This window comes from Mustelus asterias, chromosome X, assembly GCF_964213995.1.
Source record: "Mustelus asterias chromosome X, sMusAst1.hap1.1, whole genome shotgun sequence".
NCBI lineage: Eukaryota > Metazoa > Chordata > Chondrichthyes > Carcharhiniformes > Triakidae > Mustelus > Mustelus asterias.
The window spans coordinates 7,506,465-7,530,610 of record NC_135834.1 but is presented as its reverse complement, the minus strand read 5'-3'; the positions used below and the strand labels follow the sequence as shown (position 1 = coordinate 7,530,610).

The 24,146-nt window shown below is 48.7% G+C and overlaps 1 protein-coding gene and 1 non-coding gene across 2 annotated transcripts in view; both read right to left on the bottom strand.

Annotated features, from left to right (window-relative positions):
- The window catches only part of LOC144481846 (sodium channel protein type 8 subunit alpha-like), a 639,525-nt gene that overhangs the window by 506,096 nt on the left and 109,283 nt on the right, over window positions 1-24,146 (bottom strand). The window contains exons 7-8 of the mRNA XM_078200997.1: window positions 13,670-13,733; window positions 4,761-4,902 (exon numbers count right to left, since the gene is read on the bottom strand). Of these exons, the coding sequence (XP_078057123.1) occupies window positions 4,761-4,902; window positions 13,670-13,733 (206 nt within the window). The remainder of the gene's footprint in view (window positions 1-4,760; window positions 4,903-13,669; window positions 13,734-24,146) is intronic.
- trnap-ugg (transfer RNA proline (anticodon UGG)) lies at window positions 21,515-21,587 on the bottom strand. The gene has a single exon. It is a non-coding gene; the product is annotated as a tRNA-Pro (tRNA).

Below are 24,146 nucleotides of genomic sequence, written 5' to 3'. Positions count from 1 at the left end.
TTATCGCTGGACTATTAATCCAGAAACTTAGCTAATGCTCTGGGGACCCGGGTTCGAATCCCGCCACGGCAGATGGTGGAATTTGAATTCAATACAAAATATCTGGAATTAAGAATCGACCGATGACCATGAAACCATTGTCGGAAAAACCCATCTGGTTCATTCATATCCTTTAGGGAAGGAAATCTGCCGTCCTTACCCGACCTGGCCTACATGTGACTCCAGAGCCATAGCAATGTGGTTGATTCTTAACTGCCCTCTGAACAAGGGCAACGAGGGATGGGCAATAAATGCTGGCCAGCCAGCGACTCCCAGGGCCCATGAATGAATAAAAAAAATCTATCTACCTCTGCCTTAAATATATTCAATAACCAAGCTTCCACCGCTCTCTGGGGGAAGACAATTCGTCAGACTAAAGACCCTCTGAGAAAAACATTCTCCTCATCTCTGTCTTCAATGGGAGATGCCTTATTTATAAATTGTGTCCCCCGACTTCCAGTCTCTCCCACAAAGGAAACATCCTCTCAGCATCCACCCTGTCAAAGCCCATCAGGATCTGATATGTTCCAATAAGATCACTTCTCATTCTCCTAAACTCCAATGGGTACAGGCCCAAACAATCCAACCTCTCCTCATAAGATAATCCCCCATCCCAGGAATCAGCTGAATGAACCTTCTCTGACGTGCTTCGAATGCAGTTACATCCTTTCTTAAATAAGGAGACCAAAACTGGACACAGTATTCCCAACACCTTGTACAACTGTCGCAAAATATCCCTACTTTTATATTGCTAATCTCGGGAATGAATAGAATAGAAGAGAATCCCGAAAGTGCAGAAGGAAGCCATGCAGCCCATTGAGTCTACACGTATTTACCCTGCTGATCCCCCGACACTGAGGGGCAATTTAGCATGGCCAATCCACCTAACCTGCACATCTTTGGACACTAAGGAGCAATTTAGCATGGCCAATCCACCTAACCTGCACATCTTTGGACACTAAGGAGCAATTTAGCATGGCCAATCCACCTAACCTGCACATCTTTGGACACTAAGGGGGCAATTTAGCATGGCCAATCCACCTAACCTACACATCTTTGGACACTCAGGAGCAATTTAGCATGGCCAATCCACCTAATCCGCACATCTTTGGACACTAAGGGGCAATTTAGAACATAGAACATAGAAAGCCACAGCACAAACAGGTCCTTCGGCCCACAAGTTGCGCCGATCACATCCCCACCTCTAGGCCTATCTATAGCCCTCAATCCCATTAAATCCCATGTACTCATCCAGAAGTCTCTTAAAAGACCCCAATGAGTTTGCCTCCACCACCACCGACGTCAGCCGATTCCACTCACCCACCACCCTCTGAGTGAAAAACTTACCCCTGACATCTCCTCTGTACCTACCCCCCAGCACCTTAAACCTGTGTCCTCTCGTAGCAACCATTTCAGCCCTTGGAAATAGCCTCTGAGAGTCTACCCTATCCAGACCTCTCAACATCTTGTAAACCTCTATCAGGTCACCTCTCATCCTTCGTCTCTCCAGGGAGAAGAGACCAAGCTCCCTCAACCTATCCTCATAAGGCATGCCCCCCAATCCAGGCAACATCCTTGTAAATCTCCTCTGCACCCTTTCAATGGCTTCAACATCTTTCCTGTAATGAGGTGACCAGAACTGCGCGCAGTACTCCAAGTGGGGTCTAACCAGGGTCCTATAAAGCTGCAGCATTATCTCCCGACTCCTAAACTCAATCCCTCGATTAATGAAGGCCAGTACGCCGTACGCCTTCTTGACCGCATCCTCCACCTGCGAGGCCGATTTAAGAGTCCTATGGACCCGGACCCCAAGGTCCTTCTGATCCTCTACACTGCTAAGAATGGTACCCTTCATATTATACTGCTGCTTCATCCCATTGGATCTGCCAAAATGGATCACCACACACTTATCCGGGTTGAAGTCCATCTGCCACTTCTCCGCCCAGTCTTGCATTCTATCTATGTCTCGCTGCAACTTCTGACATCCCTCCAAACTATCCACAACACCACCTACCTTGGTGTCGTCAGCAAACTTACCAACCCATCCCTCCACTTCCTCATCCAGGTCATTTATGAAAATGACAAACAGCAAGGGTCCCAGAATTTAGCATGGCCAATCCACCTAACCCGCACATCTTTGGACACTAAGGGGCAATTTAACATGGCCAATCCACCTAACCTGCACATCTTTGGACACTAAGGGGCAATTTAGCATGGCCAATCCACCTAACCTGCACATCTTTGGACACTAAGGAGCAATTTAGCATGGCCAATCCACCTAACCTGCACATCTTTGGACACTAAGGGGGCAATTTAGCATGGCCAATCCACCTAACCTGCACATCTTTGGACACTAAGGGGGCAATTTACCATGGCCAATCTACCTAACCTTCACATCTTTGGACACTAAGGGGCAATTTAGCATGGCCAATCTACCTAACCTGCACATCTTTGGGCACTAAGGGGCAATTTAGCATGGCCAATCCACCTAACCCGCACATCTTTGGGCACTAAGGGGGCAATTTAGCATGGCCAATCCACCTAACCTGCACATCTTTGGACACGAAGGGGGCTATTTAGCATGGCCAATCCACCCAACCTGCACATCTTTGGACACTAAGGGGCAATTTAGCATGGCCAATCCACCTAACCTGCACATCTTTGGACACTCAGGGGCAATTTAGCATGGTCAATCCACCTAACCTGCGCATCTTTGGACACTAAGGGGGCAATTTAGCATGGCCAATCCACCTAACCTACACATCTTTGGACACTAAGGGGCAATTTAGCATGGCCAATCCACATAACCTACACATCTTTGGACACTCAGGGGCAATTTAGCATGGCCAATCCACCTAACCTACACATCTTTGGACACTAAGGGGCAATTTAGCATGGCCAATCCACATAACCTACACATCTTTGGACACTCAGGGGCAATTTAGCATGGCCAATCCACCTAACCTACACATCTTTGGACACTAAGGGGCAATTTAGCATGGCCAATCCACATAACCTACACATCTTTGGACACTCAGGGGCAATTTAGCATGGCCAATCCACCTAACCTCCACATCTTTGGACATTAAGGGGCAATTTAGCATGGCCAATCAACCCTAACCTACACATCTTTGGACTGTGGGTGGAAACCGGAGCACCCGGAGGAAACCCACGCAGACACGGGGAGAACGTGCAGCCTCCACACAGACAGTGACCCAAGGCTGGAATTGAACCCGGGTCCCTGGCGCTGTGAGGCAGCAGCGCTAACCACTGTGCCACCATACCACCTTCAAGCCTGTTGACTCACCATTCAGTTGGAAGGGGAAGATTGGCAGAATTGAATATGAAAGTTGAATGGGGGAAGTTTCTGTGCAAGATGGAAGGGAGGATAAAGAATGTGCAGTATTGCAAAAATCTACGTATAATAAAGACAACAGGACTGAGTGATCTGAGATTAGGTGCAGGATCCTGTGATACAGTGATAACAGCGTAGATGACATAACAGGGGAAAGATTGTCAGAGAAAGAAAGGCGGGTCCTGAGAAGTCGGCAGATTGGCCAAGGGAATGCTCTGGGTTCCCGGGTTCGAATCCTGCCACAGCAGATGGCAAAGTTTGAATTCAATTTAAAAAATCTGGAATTATTTGGCCCATCTTGTCTGGGCCATCCCAAGGACACCCAGGTGCCCCGAGGCAACACGGTGGCACAGCGGTTAGCACTGCTGCCTCACAACGCCAGGGACCTGGGTTCGATTCCCGCCTTGGGTCACTGTCTGTGTGGAGTCTGCACCTTCTCCCCGTGTCTGTGTGGGTTTCCTCCGGGTGCTCCAGTTTCCTCCCACAGTCCAAAGATGAGCAGGTTAGGTTGATTGGCCATGCTAAATTGACCCTAGTGTCAGGGGGATTAGCAGGGTAAATATGTAGTGTTACGGGAATAGGGCCTGGGTGGGATTGTGGTCGGTGCAGACTCGATGGGCCGAATGGCCTCCTTCTGCACTGTAGGGATTCTATTATTCTAATCCCAACCCAAGGTCCAACTTTTCTTAGTTACCACTGTCAGCGATAAGTGAGAAAAATTGGAGGTGGTGGGGTCGTGAGTATTGTCGCTGGGAAAGTAATCTAGAGACCCAGGGCAAGATCTGGGTTCGAATCCCAGCTGGTGAAATTTGAATTCAGAATCCACTGATGACCATGAAACCAGTGTCGATTGTCGGGAAAAACCCATCTGGGTCACTAATGTCCTTGAGGGAAGGAAGTCTGCCGTCCTTACCCGGTCTGGCCTACATGTGACTCCAGAGCCACAGCAATGTGGTTGCCTCTCAACTGCCCTCTGAAATGGGCCTCGCAAACCACTCAATCCAAGGGGCAGTTAGGGATGGGCACCAAATGCAGGCCCAGCCAGTGATGCCCACATCCCACAAGGCAATAAAATAAATCTCGTCCGGATTTATTTTTTGCAACACATTAAACAGAATAAATAATTCAGAAAATACCCAACACACCCTTGTGTTGCCACAATACGTGTCAGAGCACATCGACAAAGGAAATGCATGCCAAAATTGAAAGGTTCGAACCTTGAGAACACAACTTAGATTGACAACATAATTGAATGATCATATCGCTGTGTTTGGCACATGTCCAAAACTTGACCCTTGCGCCAACATTGGGTTCATGAGACTGTTCACCACACAAATGTACAAGGACAAAACGCCTTCGCACTCACCAGTTGGTACAAATTCTCCCAGAAGTCCTGCGTCATGAGTCGAAACAAGGCGAGAAAGGCCCAACCAAACGTATCGAAGCTGGTGTACCCATAGTTAGGATTTCTTCCCGCTTTCATGCACATATACCCTTCAGGACATTGGCTAAAAGAAAAAGGTCAAGTATAGCATTTAGTTCCCAAGATGCCACATTGTGAAAGGCTGCATTCTGCAATTGTAATATTTTATTAACATTTGTTTGCGTTGGGAGAACCTTGATGTCAGAATTTCCACGTATCACCATGTGGAAATAGTTGGGACCTTGACTTCACGTACCATGGGTGCATTTGTTCCCCCACTAATTAGTCCCATTCTTGTGCCAGATACTGGATTCCATCCAATTTGGAGGGCGGCACAGTGGCACAGCGGTTAGCTTTGCAGCATCTCAGCGCCAGGGAATCGGGTTCGATTCTGGCCTTGGGTCACTGTCTGTGTGGAGTTTGCACGTTCTCCCCGTGTCTGCGTGGGTTTCCTCCCGGTGCTCCAGTTTCCTCCCACAGTCCAAAGATGTGCAGGTGAGGTGGATTGGCCATGCTAAATTGCCCCTTAGTGTCCAAAGATGTGCAGGTTAGGTGGATTGGCCATGCTAAATTGCCCCTTAGTGTTCAAGGATGTGTAGGTTAGGTGGATTGGCCATGCTAAATTGCCCCTTCATGTTCAAGGATGTATAGGTTAGATAAATTGGCCATGCTAAATTGTCCCTTAGTGTCCAAAGATGTGCAGGTTAGGGGGATTGGCCATGCTAAATTGCCCCTTAGTGTCCAAAGATGTGCAAGTTCGGTGGATTGGCCATGCTAAATTGCCCTTTAGTGTCCAAAGATGTGCAGGTTAGGTGGATTGGCCATGCTAAATTTCCCCTTAGTGTCCAAAGATGTGCAGGTTAGGTGAATTGACCATGCTACAGGCTGGAATTCTGGGTACAGGAGAAGTGCTCAGTCCCTTGGGTCGTGAGGGAGCTGAACGATAAGGAGCAAATATATGAAATGAATAAAATGGACTTATAAATTCAAGGGCGGAAGATCGTGTGTTTTTGCTTTTGTGTTGCCATCAGGCTAAAACTCAGTCGGAAAACGAAGCAGCAGAAACTCAAAGTTTCAGCTCAATTTTTCATCGATCAGATTCGGAACTGTTCAGCTTCCAGTGAAACCTGCCCCAAAATGCTTCCCACTAGTCTGTGCCCGTCATTTACTTGGCGACAGCAAATAATTCAACTTAAAGATCAAGAAAAGTTGCTGTGATAACCCTCAGGGCTTGCACGGGGAATCCCTGATTTGTTCGAATGTAACCAATTGGATCTGTTGAGTGTGACCAATGGTAACATGCTGTAAGACCGACACCACATGGACTGACTGATGTCCAATAACAATCCTGGAACTCCCTCCCTAACAGCACTGTGTGTGTACCTACACCACATGGACTGACTCATGTCCAATAACAATCCTGGAACTCCCTCCCTAACAGCACTGTGGGTGTACCTACACCACATGGACTGACTGATGTCCAATAACAATCCTGGAACTCCCTTCCTAACAGCACTGTGGGTGTACCTACACCACATGGACTGACTGATGTCCAATAACAATCCTGGAACTCCCTCCCTAACAGCACTGTGGGTGTACCTACACCACATGGACTGACTGATGTCCAATCACAATCCTGGAACTCCCTCCCTAACAGCACTGTGGGTGTACCTACACCACATGGACTGACTGATGTCCAATAACAATCCTGGAACTCCCTCCCTAACAGCACTGTGGGTGTACCTACACCACATGGACTGACTGATGTCCAATAACAATCCTGGAACTCCCTCCCTAACAGCACTGTGGGTGTACCTACACCACATGGACTGACTGATGTCCAATAACAATCCTGGAACTCCCTCCCTAACAGCACTGTGGGTGTACCTACACCACATGAACTGACTGATGTCCAATAACAATCTTGGAACTCCCTCCCCAACAGCACTGTGGGTGTACCAACACCCCATGGACTGACTGATGTCCAAGAACAATCCTGGAACTCCCTCCCTAACAGCACTGTGGGTGTACCTACACCACATGGACTGACTGATGTCCAATAACAATCCTGGAACTCCCTCCCTAACAGCACTGTGGGTGTACCTACACCACATGGACTGACTGATGTCCAATAACAATCCTGGAACTCCCTCCCTAACAGCACTGTGGGTGTACCTACACCACATGGACTGACTGATGTCCAATAACAATCCTGGAACTCCCTCCCTAACAGCACTGTGCGTGTACCTACACCAAATGGACTGACTGATGTCCAATAACAATCCTGGAACTCCCTCCCTAACAGCACAGTGGGTGTACCTACACCACATGGACTGACTGATGTCCAATAACAATCCTGGAACTCCCTCCCTAACAGCACTGTGGGTGTACCTACACCACATGGACTGACTGATGTCCAATAACAATCCTGGAACTCCCTCCCTAACAGCACTGTGGGTGTACCTACACCACATGAACTGACTGATGTCCAATAACAATCCTGGAACTCCCTCCCTAACAGCACTGTGGGTGTACCTACACCACATGGACTGACTGATGTCCAATAACAATCCTGGAACTCCCTCCCTAACAGCACTGTGGGTGTACCTACACCACATGGACTGACTGATGTCCAATAACATTCCTGGAACTCCCTCCCTAACAGCACTGTGGGTGTACCTACACCACATGGACTGACTGATGTCCAATAACAATCCTGGAACTCCCTCCCTAACAGCACTGTGGGTGTACCGACACCACATGGACTGACTGATGTCCAATAACAATCCTGGAACTCCCTCCCTAACAGCACTGTGGTGTACCTACACCACATGGACTGACAGATGTCCACTAACAATCCTGGAACTCCCTCCCTAACAGCACTGTGGGTGTACCTACACCACATGGACTGACTGATGTCCAATAACAATCCTGGAACTCCCTCCCTAACAGCACTGTGGGTGTACCTACACCACATGGACTGACTGATGTCCAATAACAATCCTGGAACTCCCTCCCTAACAGCACTGTGGGTGTACCTACACCACATGGACTGACTGATGTCCAATAACAATCCTGGAACTCCCTCCCTAACAGCACTGTGGGTGTACCTACACCACATGAACTGACTGATGTCCAATAACAATCCTGGAACTCCCTCCCCAACAGCACTGTGGGTGTACCTACACCACATGGACTGACTGATGTCCAATAACAATCCTGGAACTCCCTCCCTAACAGCACTGTGGGTGTACCTACACCACATGGACTGACTGATGTCCAATAACAATAATGGAACTCCCTCCCTAACAGCACTGTGGGTGTATCGACACCACATGGACTGGCTGATATCCAATAACAATCCCGGAACTCCCTCCCGAACAGCACTGTGGGTGTACCTACACCACATGGACTGACTGATGTCCAATAACAATCCTGGAACTCCCTCCCTAACAGCACTGTGGGTGTACCTACACCACATGGACTGACTGATGTCCAATAACAATCCTGGAACTCCCTCCCTAACAGCACTGTGGGTGTACTTACACCACATGGACTGACTGATGTCCAATAACAATCCTGGAACTCCCTCCCTAACAGCACTGTGGGTGTACCGACACCACATGGACTGACTGATGTCCAATAACAATCCTGGAACTCCCTCCCTAACAGCACTGTGCGTGTACCTACACCACATGGACTGACTGATGTCCAATAACAATCCTGGAACTCCCTCCCTAACAGCACTGTGTGTGTACCTACACCACATGGACTGACTCATGTCCAATAACAATCCTGGAACTCCCTCCCTAACAGCACTGTGGGTGTACCTACACCACATGGACTGACTGATGTCCAATAACAATCCTGGAACTCCCTTCCTAACAGCACTGTGGGTGTACCTACACCACATGGACTGACTGGTGTCCAATAACAATCCTGGAACTCCCTCCCTAACAGCACTGTGGGTGTACCTACACCACATGGACTGACTGATGTCCAATAACAATCCTGGAACTCCCTCCCTAACAGCAGTGTGGGTGTACCTACACCACATGGACTGACTGATGTCCAATAACAATCCTGGAAATCCCTCCCTAACAGCACTGTGGGTGTACCTACACCACATGGACTGACTGATGTCCACTAACAATCCTGGAACTCCCTCCCTAACAGCACTGTGGGTGTACCTACACCACATGGACTGACTGATGTCCAATAACAATCCTGGAACTCCCTCCCTAACAGCACTGTGGGTGTACCTACACCACATGGACTGACTGATGTCCAATAACAATCCTGGAACTCCCTCCCTAACAGCACTGTGGGTGTACCTACACCACATGGACTGACTAATGTCCAATAACAATCCTGGAACTCCCTCCCTAACAGCACTGTGGGTGTACCTACACCACATGAACTGACTGATGTCCAATAACAATCCTGGAACTCCCTCCCTAACAGCACTGTGGGTGTATCGACACCACATGGACTGACTGATGTCCAATAACAATCCTGGAACTCCCTCCCTAACAGCACTGTGGGTGTACCTACACCACATGGACTGACTGATGTCCAATAACAATCCTGGAACTCCCTCCCTAACAGCACTGTGCGTGTACCTACACCACATGGACTGACTGATGTCCAATAACAATCCTGGAACTCCCTCCCTAACAGCACTGTGGGTGTACCTACACCACATGGACTGACTGATGTCCAATAACAATCCTGGAACTCCCTCCCTAACAGCACTGTGGATGTACCTACACCACATGGACTGACTGATGTCCACTAACAATCCTGGAACTCCATCCCTAACAGCACTGTGGGTGTACCTACACCACATGGACTGACTGATGTCCAATAACAATCCTGGAACTCCCTCCCTAACAGCACTGTGGGTGTACCGACACCACATAGACTGACTGATGTCCAATAACAATCCTGGAACTCCCTCCCTAACAGCACTGTGGGTGTACCTACACCACATGGACTGACTGATGTCCAATAACAATCCTGGAACTCCCTCCCTAACAGCACTGTGGGTGTACCTACACCACATGGACTGACTGATGTCCAATAACAATCCTGGAACTCCCTCCCTAACAGCACTGTGCGTGTACCTACACCACATGGACTGACTGATGTCCAATAACAATCCTGGAACTCTCTCCCTAACAGCACTGTGGGTGTACCTACACCACATGGACTGACTGATGTCCAATAACAATCCTGGAACTCCCTCCCTAACAGCACTGTGGTGTACCTTCACCACATGGACTGACTGATGTCCACTAACAATCCTGGAACTCCCTCCCTAACAGCACTGTGGGTGTACCTACACCACATGGACTGACTGATGTCCAATAACAATCCTGGAACTCCCTCCCTAACAGCACTGTGGGTGTACCTACACCACATGGACTGACTGATGTCCAATAACAATCCTGGAACTCCCTCCCTAACAGCACTGTGGGTGTACCTACACCACATGGACTGACTGATGTCCAATAACAATCCTGGAACTCCCTCCCTAACAGCACTGTGGGTGTACCTACACCACATGAACTGACTGATGTCCAATAACAATCCTGGAACTCCCTCCCCAACAGCACTGTGGGTGTACCTACACCACATGGACTGACTGATGTCCAATAACAATCCTGGAACTCCCTCCCTAACAGCACTGTGGGTGTACCTACACCACATGGACTGACTGATGTCCAATAACAATCCTGGAACTCCCTCCCTAACAGCACTGTGGGTGTATCGACACCACATGGACTGGCTGATGTCCAATAACAATCCCGGAACTCACTCCCTAACAGCACTGTGGGTGTACCTACACCACATGGACTGACAGATGTCCAATAACAATCCTGGAACTCCCTCCCTAACAGCACTGTGGGTGTACCTACACCACATGGACTGACTGATGTCCAATAACTATCCTGGAACTCACTCCCTAACAGCACTGTGGGTGTACCTACACCACATGGACTGACTGATGTCCAATAACAATCCTGGAACTCCCTCCCTAACAGCACTGTGCGTGTACCTACACCACATGGACTGACTGATGTCCAATAACAATCCTGGAACTCCCTCCCTAACAGCACTGTCCGTGTACCTGCACCACATGGACTGACTGATGTCCAATAACAATCCTGGAACTCCCTCCCTAACAGCACTGTGGGTGTACCTACACCACATGGACTGACTGATGTCCAATAACAATCCTGGAACTCCCTCCCTAACAGCACTGTGGGTGTACCTACACCACATGGACTGACTGATGTCCAATAACAATCCTGGAACTCCCTCCCTAACAGCACTGTGGGTGTACCTACACCACATGGACTGACTGATGTCCAATAACAATCCTGGAACTCCCTCCCTAACAGCACTGTGGGTGTACCAACACCACATGGACTGACTGATGTCCAATAACAATCCTGGATCTCTCTCCCTAACAGCACTGTGGGTGTACCTACACCACATGGACTGACTGATGTCCAATAACAATCCTGGAACTCCCTCCCTAACAGCACTGTGGGTGTACCAACACCACATGGACTGACTGATGTCCAATAACAATCCTGGATCTCTCTCCCTAACAGCACTGTGGGTGTACCTACACCACATGAACTGACTGATGTCCAATAACAATCCTGGAACTCCCTCCCCAACAGCACTGTGGGTGTACCTCCACCACATGGACTGACTGATGTCTAATAACAATCCTGGAACACCCTCCCTAACAGCACTGTGGGTGTACCTACACTACACAGACTGCAGCGGTTCAAGATGGCGGCTCACCACCACCTTTTCAAGGGGCAATTAGGGATGGGCAATAAATGCTGACCAGCCAGCGATGCCCGGGTCCCACGAATCAATAAAACAAAAATGCATAAGGATGAAGGACAATTTGCATTCGGTATGGAATAGAATACAGACAAAAGAGGTCTTTGTGACGGCAAGACTATCGAGGTGGAAACTCAGTTCAGCATTGCCATCTGGGTGGCCAATCACCTGCTTCGTCCTGAGATAAGAGGCCAAGGAAAAAACGGAAGCGGCGGCAAGTACATACATGGCTGTCGGGGAGGTCAAGGACTTTTGGTGTTCCCAATGTCACGCTGGAAGAAATGGTGGCTCCTTCAAGATGAAGCCCATCGGGAAACTGAAGGCAGAGAGGGACTCCATCTTGAATGAGCCACCATTTCTTCTGCTGAGATCAAGCCGGCTGAGCTGTGCAGAAGAGACGCTTAGCTCAACACCATCGCAAGGTTGCAACTAGTTTAGTTTATTGGTGTCACAAGTAGGCTTACATTAACACTGCAATGAAGTTACTGTGAAAATCCCCGCGTCGCCACACTCCTGTTCGGGTACACTGAAGGAGAATTTAGCACGGCCAATCCACCTAACCAGCATGTCTATCGGATTGTGGGAGGAAACCAGAGGAAACCCACGCAGACACGGGAAGAACGTGCCACCCCTGCCACTGTGCCACCCCAAGGGGACAGATTTTAACAGAAAGACGGCACTTCCAACAGTGTAGTACTCCATCAGCACTGCAGTGCAGTGTCAGCCTTGTGCTTGTCTCTCGAGTGGGACGTCACCTTCAAGCTTCTTAACGGTTCAGTGTGGTCACATAAACATGACACCTTGATTTTAAACACTGCAAAAAAGACATGTCCAGGAGGAACTTGCCTTGAGAGCCTCAATCCACTCTGGTTCTGATCCAAAAAGGCAATCTCACCCTCATTTACCCTGCAAATCCCCTGACACTAAGGGGCAATTTACCATGGCCAATCCACCTAACCTGCACATCTTTGGACACAAAGGGGCAACTTAGCACAGCCAATCCACCTAACCTGCACATCTTTGGACACAAAGGGGCAACTTAGCACAGCCAATCCACCTAACCTGCACACCTTTGGACACTAAGGGGCAATTTAGCATGGCCAATCCACCTAACCTGCACATCTTTGGACACTAAGGGGCAATTTAGCAAGGCCAATCCACCTAACCTGCACATCTTTGGACACAAAGGGGCAACTTAGCACAGCCAATCCACCTAACCTGCACATCTTTGGACACTAAGGGGCAATTTAGCATGGCCAATCCACCTAACCTGCACACCTTTGGACACTAAGGGGCAATTTAGCAAGGCCAATCCACCTAACCTGCACATCTTTGGACACAAAGGGGCAACTTAGCACAGCCAATCCACCTAACCTGCACACCTTTGGACACTAAGGGGCAATTTAGCATGGCCAATCCACCTAACCTGCACACCTTTGGACACTAAGGGGCAATTTAGCAAGGCCAATCCACCTAACCTGCACATCTTTGGCCACTAAGGGGCAATTTAGCACGGCCAATCCACCTAACCTACACATCTTTGGACTGTGGGAGGAAACCGGAGCACCCGGAGGAACCCCACGCAGACACGCGGAGAACGTGCAGACTCCGCACAGACAGTGACCCGAGCCGGGAATCGAACCCGGGTCCCTGGCACGAACCGTTGTACCATTTTCCATGCCGCCTCTATGAAACCAGGAGACTTCCATACACGTTTCTACAGAAGCCACTGGATAACGGCCCGGAAAAGGAGACCTTGACTGATTTCTCTTCTCCCGCGTTTGACGTATCTGATGGCAGATGCAGTTCTCCAACAGCAGTCCAGTTGAGGGCAGTTAACAAAGCACAGGTCAAGAGATCAAACATTCTGGTGTCTATGAATCAGTCCCACATCAAACAGCCAAATCCTAAATGAAGAATCCCTGACAAATAATCTAACTTGTAAACAGGGAGGAGGTCACCAACAGAGAACACACACAACTTACCCGGCATCGGAGCTGTTCCCACAGAGCAATGGGTCAGCCATTCCAGCCACGTGGTAGAAATTTGCTGTAAAGGAGATATAATAGTGTTTCAATTAGATTAATTCATTCACAAAATAAGAATCTTTCATCTGCCCCAACACAATACGCAATTAAAGTTCTCAAAAGCCTCCTCCGTGTTCCATGATCATATTTTTGAGGTCTGATCTCCAAGACAAAAAGCTGAAACTATCAGTTAGCGAGTAAAGTTACACTGCATTCCCTCTCTTGTCCAGAGAGTTTTCTAATCCCCACCCCTGCCTTCCCGGGTTTGTAAGTCACTCCTCACGTCTTTAATCCACCCTATTTCGTATTCTACAGATGTGCAACGGAACAGAGGGAGGACATTTGGCCCATCACGTCTGTACTAGCCCTCTGAACGAGCAAATCACCCAGTGCCATTTTCCTGCGTTGTCCCGGTAACCCGGCCTGATGTTCCTTTTCAGACAAGAGTCGCATCCCCTCTGAATGATTCAATAGGCCCGATCTCCACCACACTCTCAGACAGTGCATTCCAGATCCTAACCACTCGCTGTGTGAATCTGTCTCCACCACACTCTCAGACAGTGCATTCCAGATCCTAACCACTCGCTGTGTGAATCTGTCTCCATCACACTCTCAGACAGTACATTCCAGATCCTAACCACTCGCTGTGTGAATCTGTCTCCACCACACTCTCAGACAGTGCATTCCAGATCCTAACCACTCACTGTGTGAATCTGTCTCCACCACACTCTCAGACAGTACATTCCAGATCCTAACCACTCGCTGTGTGAATCTGTCTCCACCACACTCTCAGACAGTGCATTCCAGATCCAAACCACTCGCTGTGTGAATCGGTCTCCACCACACTCTCAGACAGTACATTCCAGATCCTAACCACTCACTGTGTGAATCTGTCTCCACCACACTCTCAGACAGTGCGTTCCAGATCCTAACCACTCGCTGTGTGAATCTGTCTCCACCACACTCTCAGACAGTACATTCCAGATCCTAACCACTCGCTGTGTGAATCTGTCTCCACCACACTCTCAGACAGTACATTCCAGATCCTAACCACTCGCTGTGTGAATCTGTCTCCACCACACTCTCAGACAGTACATTCCAGATCCTAACCACTCGCTGTGTGAATCTGTCTCCACCACACTCTCAGACAGTACATTCCAGATCCTAACCACTCGCTGTGTGAATCTGTCTCCACCACACTCTCAGACAGTACATTCCAGATCCTAACCACTCGCTGTGTGAATCTGTCTCCACCACACTCTCAGACAGTACATTCCAGATCCTAACCACTCGCTGTGTGAATCTGTCTCCACCACACTCTCAGACAGTACATTCCAGATCCTAACCACTCACTGTGTGAATCTGTCTCCACCACACTCTCAGACAGTACATTCCAGATCCTAACCACTCGCTGTGTGAATCTGTCTCCACCACACTCTCAGACAGTACATTCCAGATCCTAACCACTCGCTGTGTGAATCTGTCTACACCACACTCTCAGACAGTACATTCCAGATCCTAACCACTCGCTGTGTGAATCTGTCTCCACCGCACTCTCAGACAGTACATTCCAGATCCTAACCACTCGCTGTGTGAATCTGTCTCCACCACACTCTCAGACAGTACATTCCAGATCCTAACCACTCGCTGTGTGAATCTGTCTCCACCACACTCTCAGACAGTACATTCCAGATCCTAACCACTCGCTGTGTGAATCTGTCTCCACCACACTCTCAGACAGTACATTCCAGATCCTAACCACTCGCTGTGTGAATCTGTCTCCACCACACTCTCAGACAGTACATTCCAGATCCTAACCACTCGCTGTGTGAATCTGTCTACACCACACTCTCAGACAGTACATTCCAGATCCTAACCACTCACTGTGTGAATCTGTCTCCACCGCACTCTCAGACAGTACATTCCAGATCCTAACCACTCGCTGTGTGAATCTGTCTCCACCTCACTCTCAGACAGTACATTCCAGATCCTAACCACTCGCTGTGTGAATCTGTCTACACCACACTCTCAGACAGTACATTCCAGATCCTAACCACTCGCTGTGTGAATCTGTCTCCACCACACTCTCAGACAGTGCATTCCAGATCCTAACCACTCACTGTGTGAATCTGTCTCCACCACACTCTCAGACAGTGCATTCCAGATCCTAACCACTCGCTGTGTGAATCTGTCTCCACCACACTCTCAGACAGTACATTCCAGATCCTCACCACTCACTGTGTGAATCTGTCTCCACCACACTTATGATGAAAGTAAGGAGGTATGGGATAGAGGGAAAGTTGGCCAATTGGATAGGTAACTGGCTATCTGATCGAAGACAGTGGGTGGTGGTGGATGGAAAATTTTTGGACTGGAGGCAGGTTGCTAGCGGAGTGCCACAGGGATCAGTGCTTGGTCCTCTGCTCTTTGTGATTTTTATTAATGACTTAGAGGAGGGGGCTGAAGGGTGGATCAGTAAATTTGCTGATGACACCAAGATTGGTGGAATAGTGGATGAGGTGGAGGGCTGTTGTAGGCTGCAAAGAGACATAGATAGGATGCAAAGCTGGGCTGAAAAATGGCAAATGGAGTTTAACCCTGATAAATGTGAGGTGATTCATTTTGGTAGGACTAATTTAAATGTGGATTACAGGGTCAAAGGTAGGGTTCTGAAGACTGTGGAAGAACAGAGAGATCTTGGGGTCCATATCCATAGAACTCTAAAGGTTGCCACTCAAGTGGATAGAGCTGTGAAGAAGGCCTATAGTGTGTTAGCTTAAGAGCCGTGGGGTTATGCTGCAACTGTCCAGGACCTTGGTGAGACCACATTTGGAATATTGTGTGCCGTTCTAGTCACCTCACTATAAGAAGGATGTGGAAGCGCTGGAAAGAGTGCAGAGGAGATTTACCAGGATGCTGCCTGGTTTGGAGGGTAGGTCTTATGAGGAAAGGTTGAGGGAGCCTGGGCTCTTCTCTCTGGAGCGGAGGAGGCTGAGGGGAGACTTGATAGAGGTTTCTAAAATGATGAAGGGGATAGATAGAGTGAACGTGCAAAGACTATTTCCTCGGGTGGATGGAGCTATTACAAGGGGGCATAATTATAGGGTTCATGGTGGGAGATCTAGGAAGGATATCAGAGGTAGGTTCTTTACGCAGAGAGTGGTTGGGGTGTGGAATGGACTGTCTGCAGTGATAGTGGAGTCAGACACTTTAGGAACATTTAAGCGGTTATTGGATAGGCACATGGAGCACACCAGGATGATAGGGAGTGGGATAGCTTGATCTTGGTTTCAGATAAAGCTCGGCACAACATCGTGTGCCGAAGGGCCTGTTCTGTGCTGTACTGTTCTATGTTCTATGTTCACACTCTCAGACAGTACAATGCAGGTCGAAACCACTCGCTGTGTGAATGTGTCTCCACCACAGTCTCAGACAGTGCATTCCAGATCCTAACCACTCGCTGTGTGAATCTGTCTCCACCACACTCTCAGACAGTACATTTCAGATTCAAACCACTCGCTGTGTGAATATGTTTCCAAAACACTCTCAGACAGTATATTCTAGATCCTAACCACTCACTGCGCGAATCTGTCTCCACCACACTCTCAGACAGTACATTCCAGATCCTAACCACTCGCTGTGTGAATGTGTCTCCACCACACTCTCAGACAGTACATTCCAGATCCTAACCACTCGCTGTGTGAATCTGTCTCCACCACACGCTCAGACAGTACATTCCAGATCCTAACCACTCGCTGTGTGAATCTGTCTCCACCACACGCTCAGACAGTACATTCCAGATCCTAGCCACTCGCTGTGTGAATCTCTCTCCACCACACTCTCAGACAGTACATTCCAGATCCTAACCACTCGCGGTGTGAATCTGTCTCCACCACACTCTCAGACAGTGCATTCCAGATCCTAACCACTCGCTGTGTGAATCTGTCTCCACCGCACTCACAGACAGTCCATTCCAGATCCTAACCACTCGCTGTGTGAATCTGTCTCCACCGCACTCTCAGACAGTACATTCCAGATCCTAACCACTCGCTGTGTGAATCTGTCTCCACCGCACTCTCAGACAGTACATTCCAGATCCTAACCACTCACTGTGTGAATCTGTCTCCACCACACTCTCAGACAGTACATTCCAGATCCTAACCACTCGCTGTGTGAATCTGTCTCCACCACACGCTCAGACAGTACATTCCAGATCCTAGCCACTCGCTGTGTGAATCTCTCTCCACCACACTCTCAGACAGTACATTCCAGATCCTAACCACTCGCGGTGTGAATCTGTCTCCACCACACTCTCAGACAGTGCATTCCAGATCCTAACCACTCGCTGTGTGAATCTGTCCCCACCACACTCTCAGACAGTGCATTCCAGATCCTAACCACTCGCTGTGTGAATCTGTCTCCACCGCACTCACAGACAGTACATTCCAGATCCTAACCACTCGCTGTGTGAATCTGTCTCCACCGCACTCACAGACAGTATATTCCAGATCCTAACCACTCGCTGTGTGAATCTGTCTCCACCGCACTCTCAGACAGTACATTCCAGATCCTAACCACTCGCTGTGTGAATCTGTCTCCACCGCACTCACAGACAGTACATTCCAGATCCTAACCACTCACTGTGTGAATCTGTCTCCACCGCACTCACAGACAGTACATTCCAGATCCTAACCACTCACTGTGTGAATCTGTCTCCACCACACTCTCAGACAGTGCATTCCAGATCCTAACCACTCGCTGTGTGAATCTGTCTCCACCACACTCTCAGACAGTACATTCCAGATCCTAACCACTCGCTGTGTGAATCTGTCTCCACCACACTCTCAGACAGTGCGTTCCAGATCCTAACCACTCGCTGTGTGAATCTGTCTCCACCACACTCTCAGACAGTACATTCCAGATCCTAACCACTCACTGTGTGAATCTGTCTCCACCACACTCTCAGACAGTACATTCCAGATCCTAACCACTCGCTGTGTGAATCTGTCTCCACCACACTCTTAGACAGTACATTCCAGATCCTAACCACTCGCTGTGTGAATCTGTCTCCACCACACTCTCAGACAGTACATTCCAGATCCTAACCACTCGCTGTGTGAATCTGTCTCCACCACACTCTCAGACAGTACATTCCAGATCCTAACCACTCGCTGTGTGAATCTGTCTCCACCACACTCTCAGACAGTACATTCCAGATCCTAACCACTCACTGTGTAAATCTGTCTCCACCACACTCTCAGACAGTACATTCCAGATCCTAACCACTCACTGTGTGAATCTGTCTCCACCACACTCTCAGACAGTGCATTCCAGATCCTAACCACTCGCTGTGTGAATCTGTCTCCACCACACTCACAGACAGTACATTCCAGATCCTAACCACTCACTGTGTGAATCTGTCTCCACCACACTCTCAGACAGTGCATTCCAGATCCTAACCACTCGCTGTGTGAATCTGTCTCCACCACACTCTCAGACAGTACATTCCAGATCCTAACCACTCGCTGTGTAAATCTGTCTCCACCACACTCTCAGACAGTACATTCCAGATCCTAACCACTCACTGTGTGAATCTGTCTCCACCACACTCTCAGACAGTACATTCCAGATCCTAACCACTCGCTGTGTGAATCTGTCTCCACCACACTCTCAGACAGTACATTCCAGATCTTCAGCACCCGCTGTGTGAAAAAAAATTCTCTTTCCATCTCTTTAGCTTCTTTTTCTGAGCAATTTAATTTCTGCACGCTTATTCTCAACCCATTCACCAGCGGGAACAGTTGCTCGTCATCTAAACTGTCCATCCCCCTCCCGATTTTTAACACCTCTATCAAATCTCCTTTGAACCGTCTGTTTCTGATGGAAAACAGTTCCAACTTCTCCAATCCGTCTTCATAACTCAAGGTTTTCATCCCTGGGACCATTCTTGTGAATCATTTCTGCGCTCTCTCCAATGCGTTCACATCCTTCCTCGAGAGTGGCGCCCAGAACTGTATACAGTATTCCAGCTGAGATCTAACTAGTGTCTTGTATAAGTTCAGCATAACCCCCTTACTCTAATACTCTCTGCCTCTATTAATAAAGCCCAGAATACTATCTGCTTTATTTACTGCTCTCTCCACCTGTACTGCCAGCTTCAATGATTTATACCCACCCTCTGCTCCTGCAACCCCTTTCGAATGTTACCCTCCATCTTCTCCCTCCCAAAATCCATCACCTCACACTACTCATCATAGAATCATAGAAACCCTACAGTGCAGAAGGAGGCCATTCAGCCCATCGAGTCTGCATCGACCACAATCCCACCCAGGCCCTACCCCCATATATTTACCCACTAATCCCTCTAACCTACGCATCCCAGGACTCTCAGGGGCAATTTTTAACCTGGCCAATCAACCTAACCCGCACATCTTTGGACTGTGGGAGGAAACCGGAGCACCCGGAGTAAACCCACGCAGACACGAGGAGAATGTGCAAACTCCACACAGACAGTGACCCGAGCCGGGAATCGAACCCGGGACCCTGGAGCTGTGAAGCAGCAGTGCTAACCACTGTGCCACCGTACCGCTCTGCAGCGGACCTAATCCGAACTCCACCAACTAATCTCTGTCCCTCTGAGGTTTTGCACTATCCTCGCAGTTCACGATGCGTCCACGGTTTGGATCATCCGCAAGCTTTGAAACAGTTCCATGCGCATGAAAGTCTTGATGATTAATATGCCAGTCTCACAACACCAGATTAAAGTCGAACAGGTTTGTTTGACATAACGAGCTTTCGGAGCGCTGCTGATTCCTCAGGTGACTCACCTAATGAAGGAACAGCGCTCCAAAAGCTCGCAATTTCAAATAAACCTGTTGGACTTTAACCTGGTGTTGTGAGATTTCTAACTATGCCCACCAAAGTCCATCGCTGGCATCTCCACATCATTAATATACCAGGAAAAACCAGGGTCCCAACACTGACCCCTGGGGAACTCCATTACAAACATTCCTCCAGCAGGGGAAAACATACTCTATTCCCCGTCACTTAGCCAGTTCTGGATCCATATTGTTCCTGCCCCTTTTATTCCATGATCTATAACTCGGGGTCATGGTTTGAGGATAAGGGGTAAACATTTTCGGACTGAGGTGAGGAGAAATTTCTTCACCCAGAGAGTGGTGAACGTGTAGAATTCACTCCCACCGAAAGTAGAGGAGGTGATGGCCTAGTGGTATTATCGCTAGACCATTAATCCAGAAATTCAGCTAATGTTCTGGGGACCCGGGTTCGAATCCCGCCACAGCAGATGGTGGAATTTGAATTCAATCTAAAAAATATGGAATTAAGAATCTACTGATGAAACCATCGTCGGAAAAACTCATCTGGTTCACTAATGTCCTTTGGGGAAGGAAATTTGCCGACCTTACCCGGTCTGGCCTCCATGTGACTCCAGAGCCACAGCAATGTGGTTGACTCTCAACTGCCCTCGGGCAACTAGGAATGGGCAATAAATGCTGACCCAGCCAGCGACACCCATGTCCCACGAATGAATAAAAAAAATGCCAAAAAGTTGTCTGATTTCAAGAAGAAATTAGATATCGCTCTTGGGGCTAAAGGGATCAGGGGATCGGGGGGAAGGCGGAATCAGGTTATTGAATTTGATGATCAGCCGTGATCATAATGAATGGCGCAGCAGGCTTGTGGGGCCGAATGGCCTCCTCCTGCTTCCAGCTTCTCTGTTTCTACAATGTTTCCAGCACAGAAAATAAAGGCCCATCACTTCTGCACCCGTCAAACACAAACAGGCCCCAGCGAGATTTGAACTCGTGGTCACTGGCTTCCAAGACCAGTGCTCTAACCCCTGAGCTACGGAGCCCACCTACCACGTGGACAGTTCACCACCGCTGAAACTGGGAGGGCTAGGTGAGGGTTGGGGGGTTTGTTGCATTTGAACCAGCCAGTGACTCAATGCATTTTTTGGGGGGGAGCCGTAAAATGATCCTGAATGCGATAGTGGTTGCAATCGGAGGGATTGTACTCCTAACTGGGCTGTTCTGTATCATCCACCATGGTTTTCAGTGCTGAGCCTCTCTGTGTTGTTTCTGTATTTATTGATAATGAGGAACGATGTACAGGAGGTTGCAGCTCCAGGCTGCCTGCCGCAGTGCTCCAGCCTTTACATGTTGACTACATGGTTGCCAGATGTATTCTGCCTGAGAGAGGACTCCACCCTCTGGGGTGATCACTTGCTCTTGGTTTCTGTTGGTTCCTCGAGCCAGGTGATTCCACCCCCCCCCCACCGCCCCAAAGGTCTGGCATGGTGGCACAGTGGTTACCACTGCTGTCCCACAGCGCCAAGGACCTGGGATTGATTCCCGGCTTGGGTCACTGTCTGTGTAGAGTTTGCACATTCTCTCCGTGTCTGCGTGGATTTCCTCCGGGTGCTCCGGTTTCCTCCCGAATTCCAAAGATGTGCGGGTTAGGTGGATTGGCCATGCTGAATTGCCCCTTAGTGTCAGGGGGATTAGCTAGGGTAAATGCATGGGGTTATGGGGATAGGGCCTGGGTGGGATTGTGGTCGGTGCAGACTCGATGAGCCGAATGGCCTCCTTCGCGAGGGGGATAGAATATAAAAGCAGAGATGTCTTGCTGCATCTGTACAGGGCATTGGTGAGGCCGCAGCTGGAATACTGTGTGCAGTATTGGTCCCCTTATTTGCGGAAGGATATATTGGCCTTGGAGGGAGTGCAGAGAAGGTTCACCAGGTTGATACCAGAGATGAGGGGTGTTGATTATGAGGAGAGACTGAGCAGATTGGGTTTGTACTCGTTGGAATTTAGAAGGCTGAGGGGGGATCTTATAGCGACCTATAAGATAATGAAGGGGCTGGATAGGGTAGAGATGGAGAGATTCTTTCCACTTAGAAAGGAAACTAGAACTAGAGGGCACAGCCTCAAAATAAGGGGGGGTCAGTTTAGGACAGAGTTGAGGAGGAACTTCTTCTCTCAGAGGGTGGTGAATCTCTGGAATTCTCTGCCCACTGAAGTTGAATATGTTTAAATCACGGATAGATGGATTCCTGATCGGTAAGGGAATTAGGGGTTATAGGGATCAGGCGGGTAAGTGGAACTGATCCACTTCAGATCAGCCATGATCTTATTGAATGGCGGGGCAGGCTCGAGGGGCTAGATGGCCTACTCCTGCTCCTATTTCTTATGTTCTTATGTTCTGCACTGTAGGGATTCACGTTCTCCCCATGTCTGCGTGGGTTTCCTCCGGGTGCTCTGGTTTCCTCCCACAGTCTGAAAGATGTGCTGGTTAGGGTGGATTGGCCGTGCTAAATTCTCCCTCAGTGGACCTGAACAGGAGTGTGGCGACTGGGGGATTTTCCCCTTAACTTCACTGCAGTGTTAATGTAAGCCTACTTGTGACACTAATAAATAAGCTTTAACATTTTATCACATGTATTGGGATCCACTGTAAAGTATTGTTTCTTGTGCGCTATACAGACAAAACATACCGTTCATAGAGTACATAGGGGAGAAAGGAGAGAGTGCAGAATGTAGTGTTACAGTCATACCTAAGGTGTCGAGAAAGATCAACTTAATATAAGGTAGGTCCATTCAAAGGTCTGACAGCAGCAGGGAAGAAGCTGTTCTTGAGTCGGTTGGTACGTGACCTCAGACTTTTGTGTCTTTTTCCCGACGGAAGAATGTGGAAGAGAGAATGTCCGGGGTGCGTGGGGTCCTTGATTATGCTGGCTGTTTTTCCGAGGCAGCGGGAAGTGTAGACAGAGTCAGTGGATGGGAGGCTGGTTTGCGTGATGGATTGGGCTACATTCACAACCCTTTTGTAGTTTCTTGCGGTCTTGGACAGAGCAGGAGCCATACCAAGCTGTGATCCAACCAGAAAGGATGCTTTCTATGGAGCATCTGTAAAAGTTGGTGAGAGTCGTAGTGGATGTGCCGAATTTCCTAAGCCCCTTGAGAAAGTGGAGGTGCATTAACCATGTATGGCCGATACATCCACCATCAGCCCAGAGAGCCACATGTGACAGCCTGCCCTTGGGGTAAATTCTTCCAAAGCTTTTCAGTCTGCACATGTCAAGAAATTACGCCGTGCTAATATTGACATCTGAATGAAACTCTTTGGCTCATTATTCTAAGAGAGCGGTTGAGCCATTTATGATGTAGCCTTCTAAACTCAGCTACAGCTCACGCTCTGAATTGTCCCCTGTTTGCCAATGATCAATTTTACAACTTTACCCAGAAATATAGTTTTATACATGTGACTAGTTTGCCTGGATGTCCTCAGATGAACAGAGAAGCAGAAGGAGAACTTTGATCGTTCTTGGAACTGAGGATAAAAGGATGATGATCTTAAGACAGCCTTCCTTCGCTGGAACATCAGCAGTCACAAAACAGGTTCTCACCAG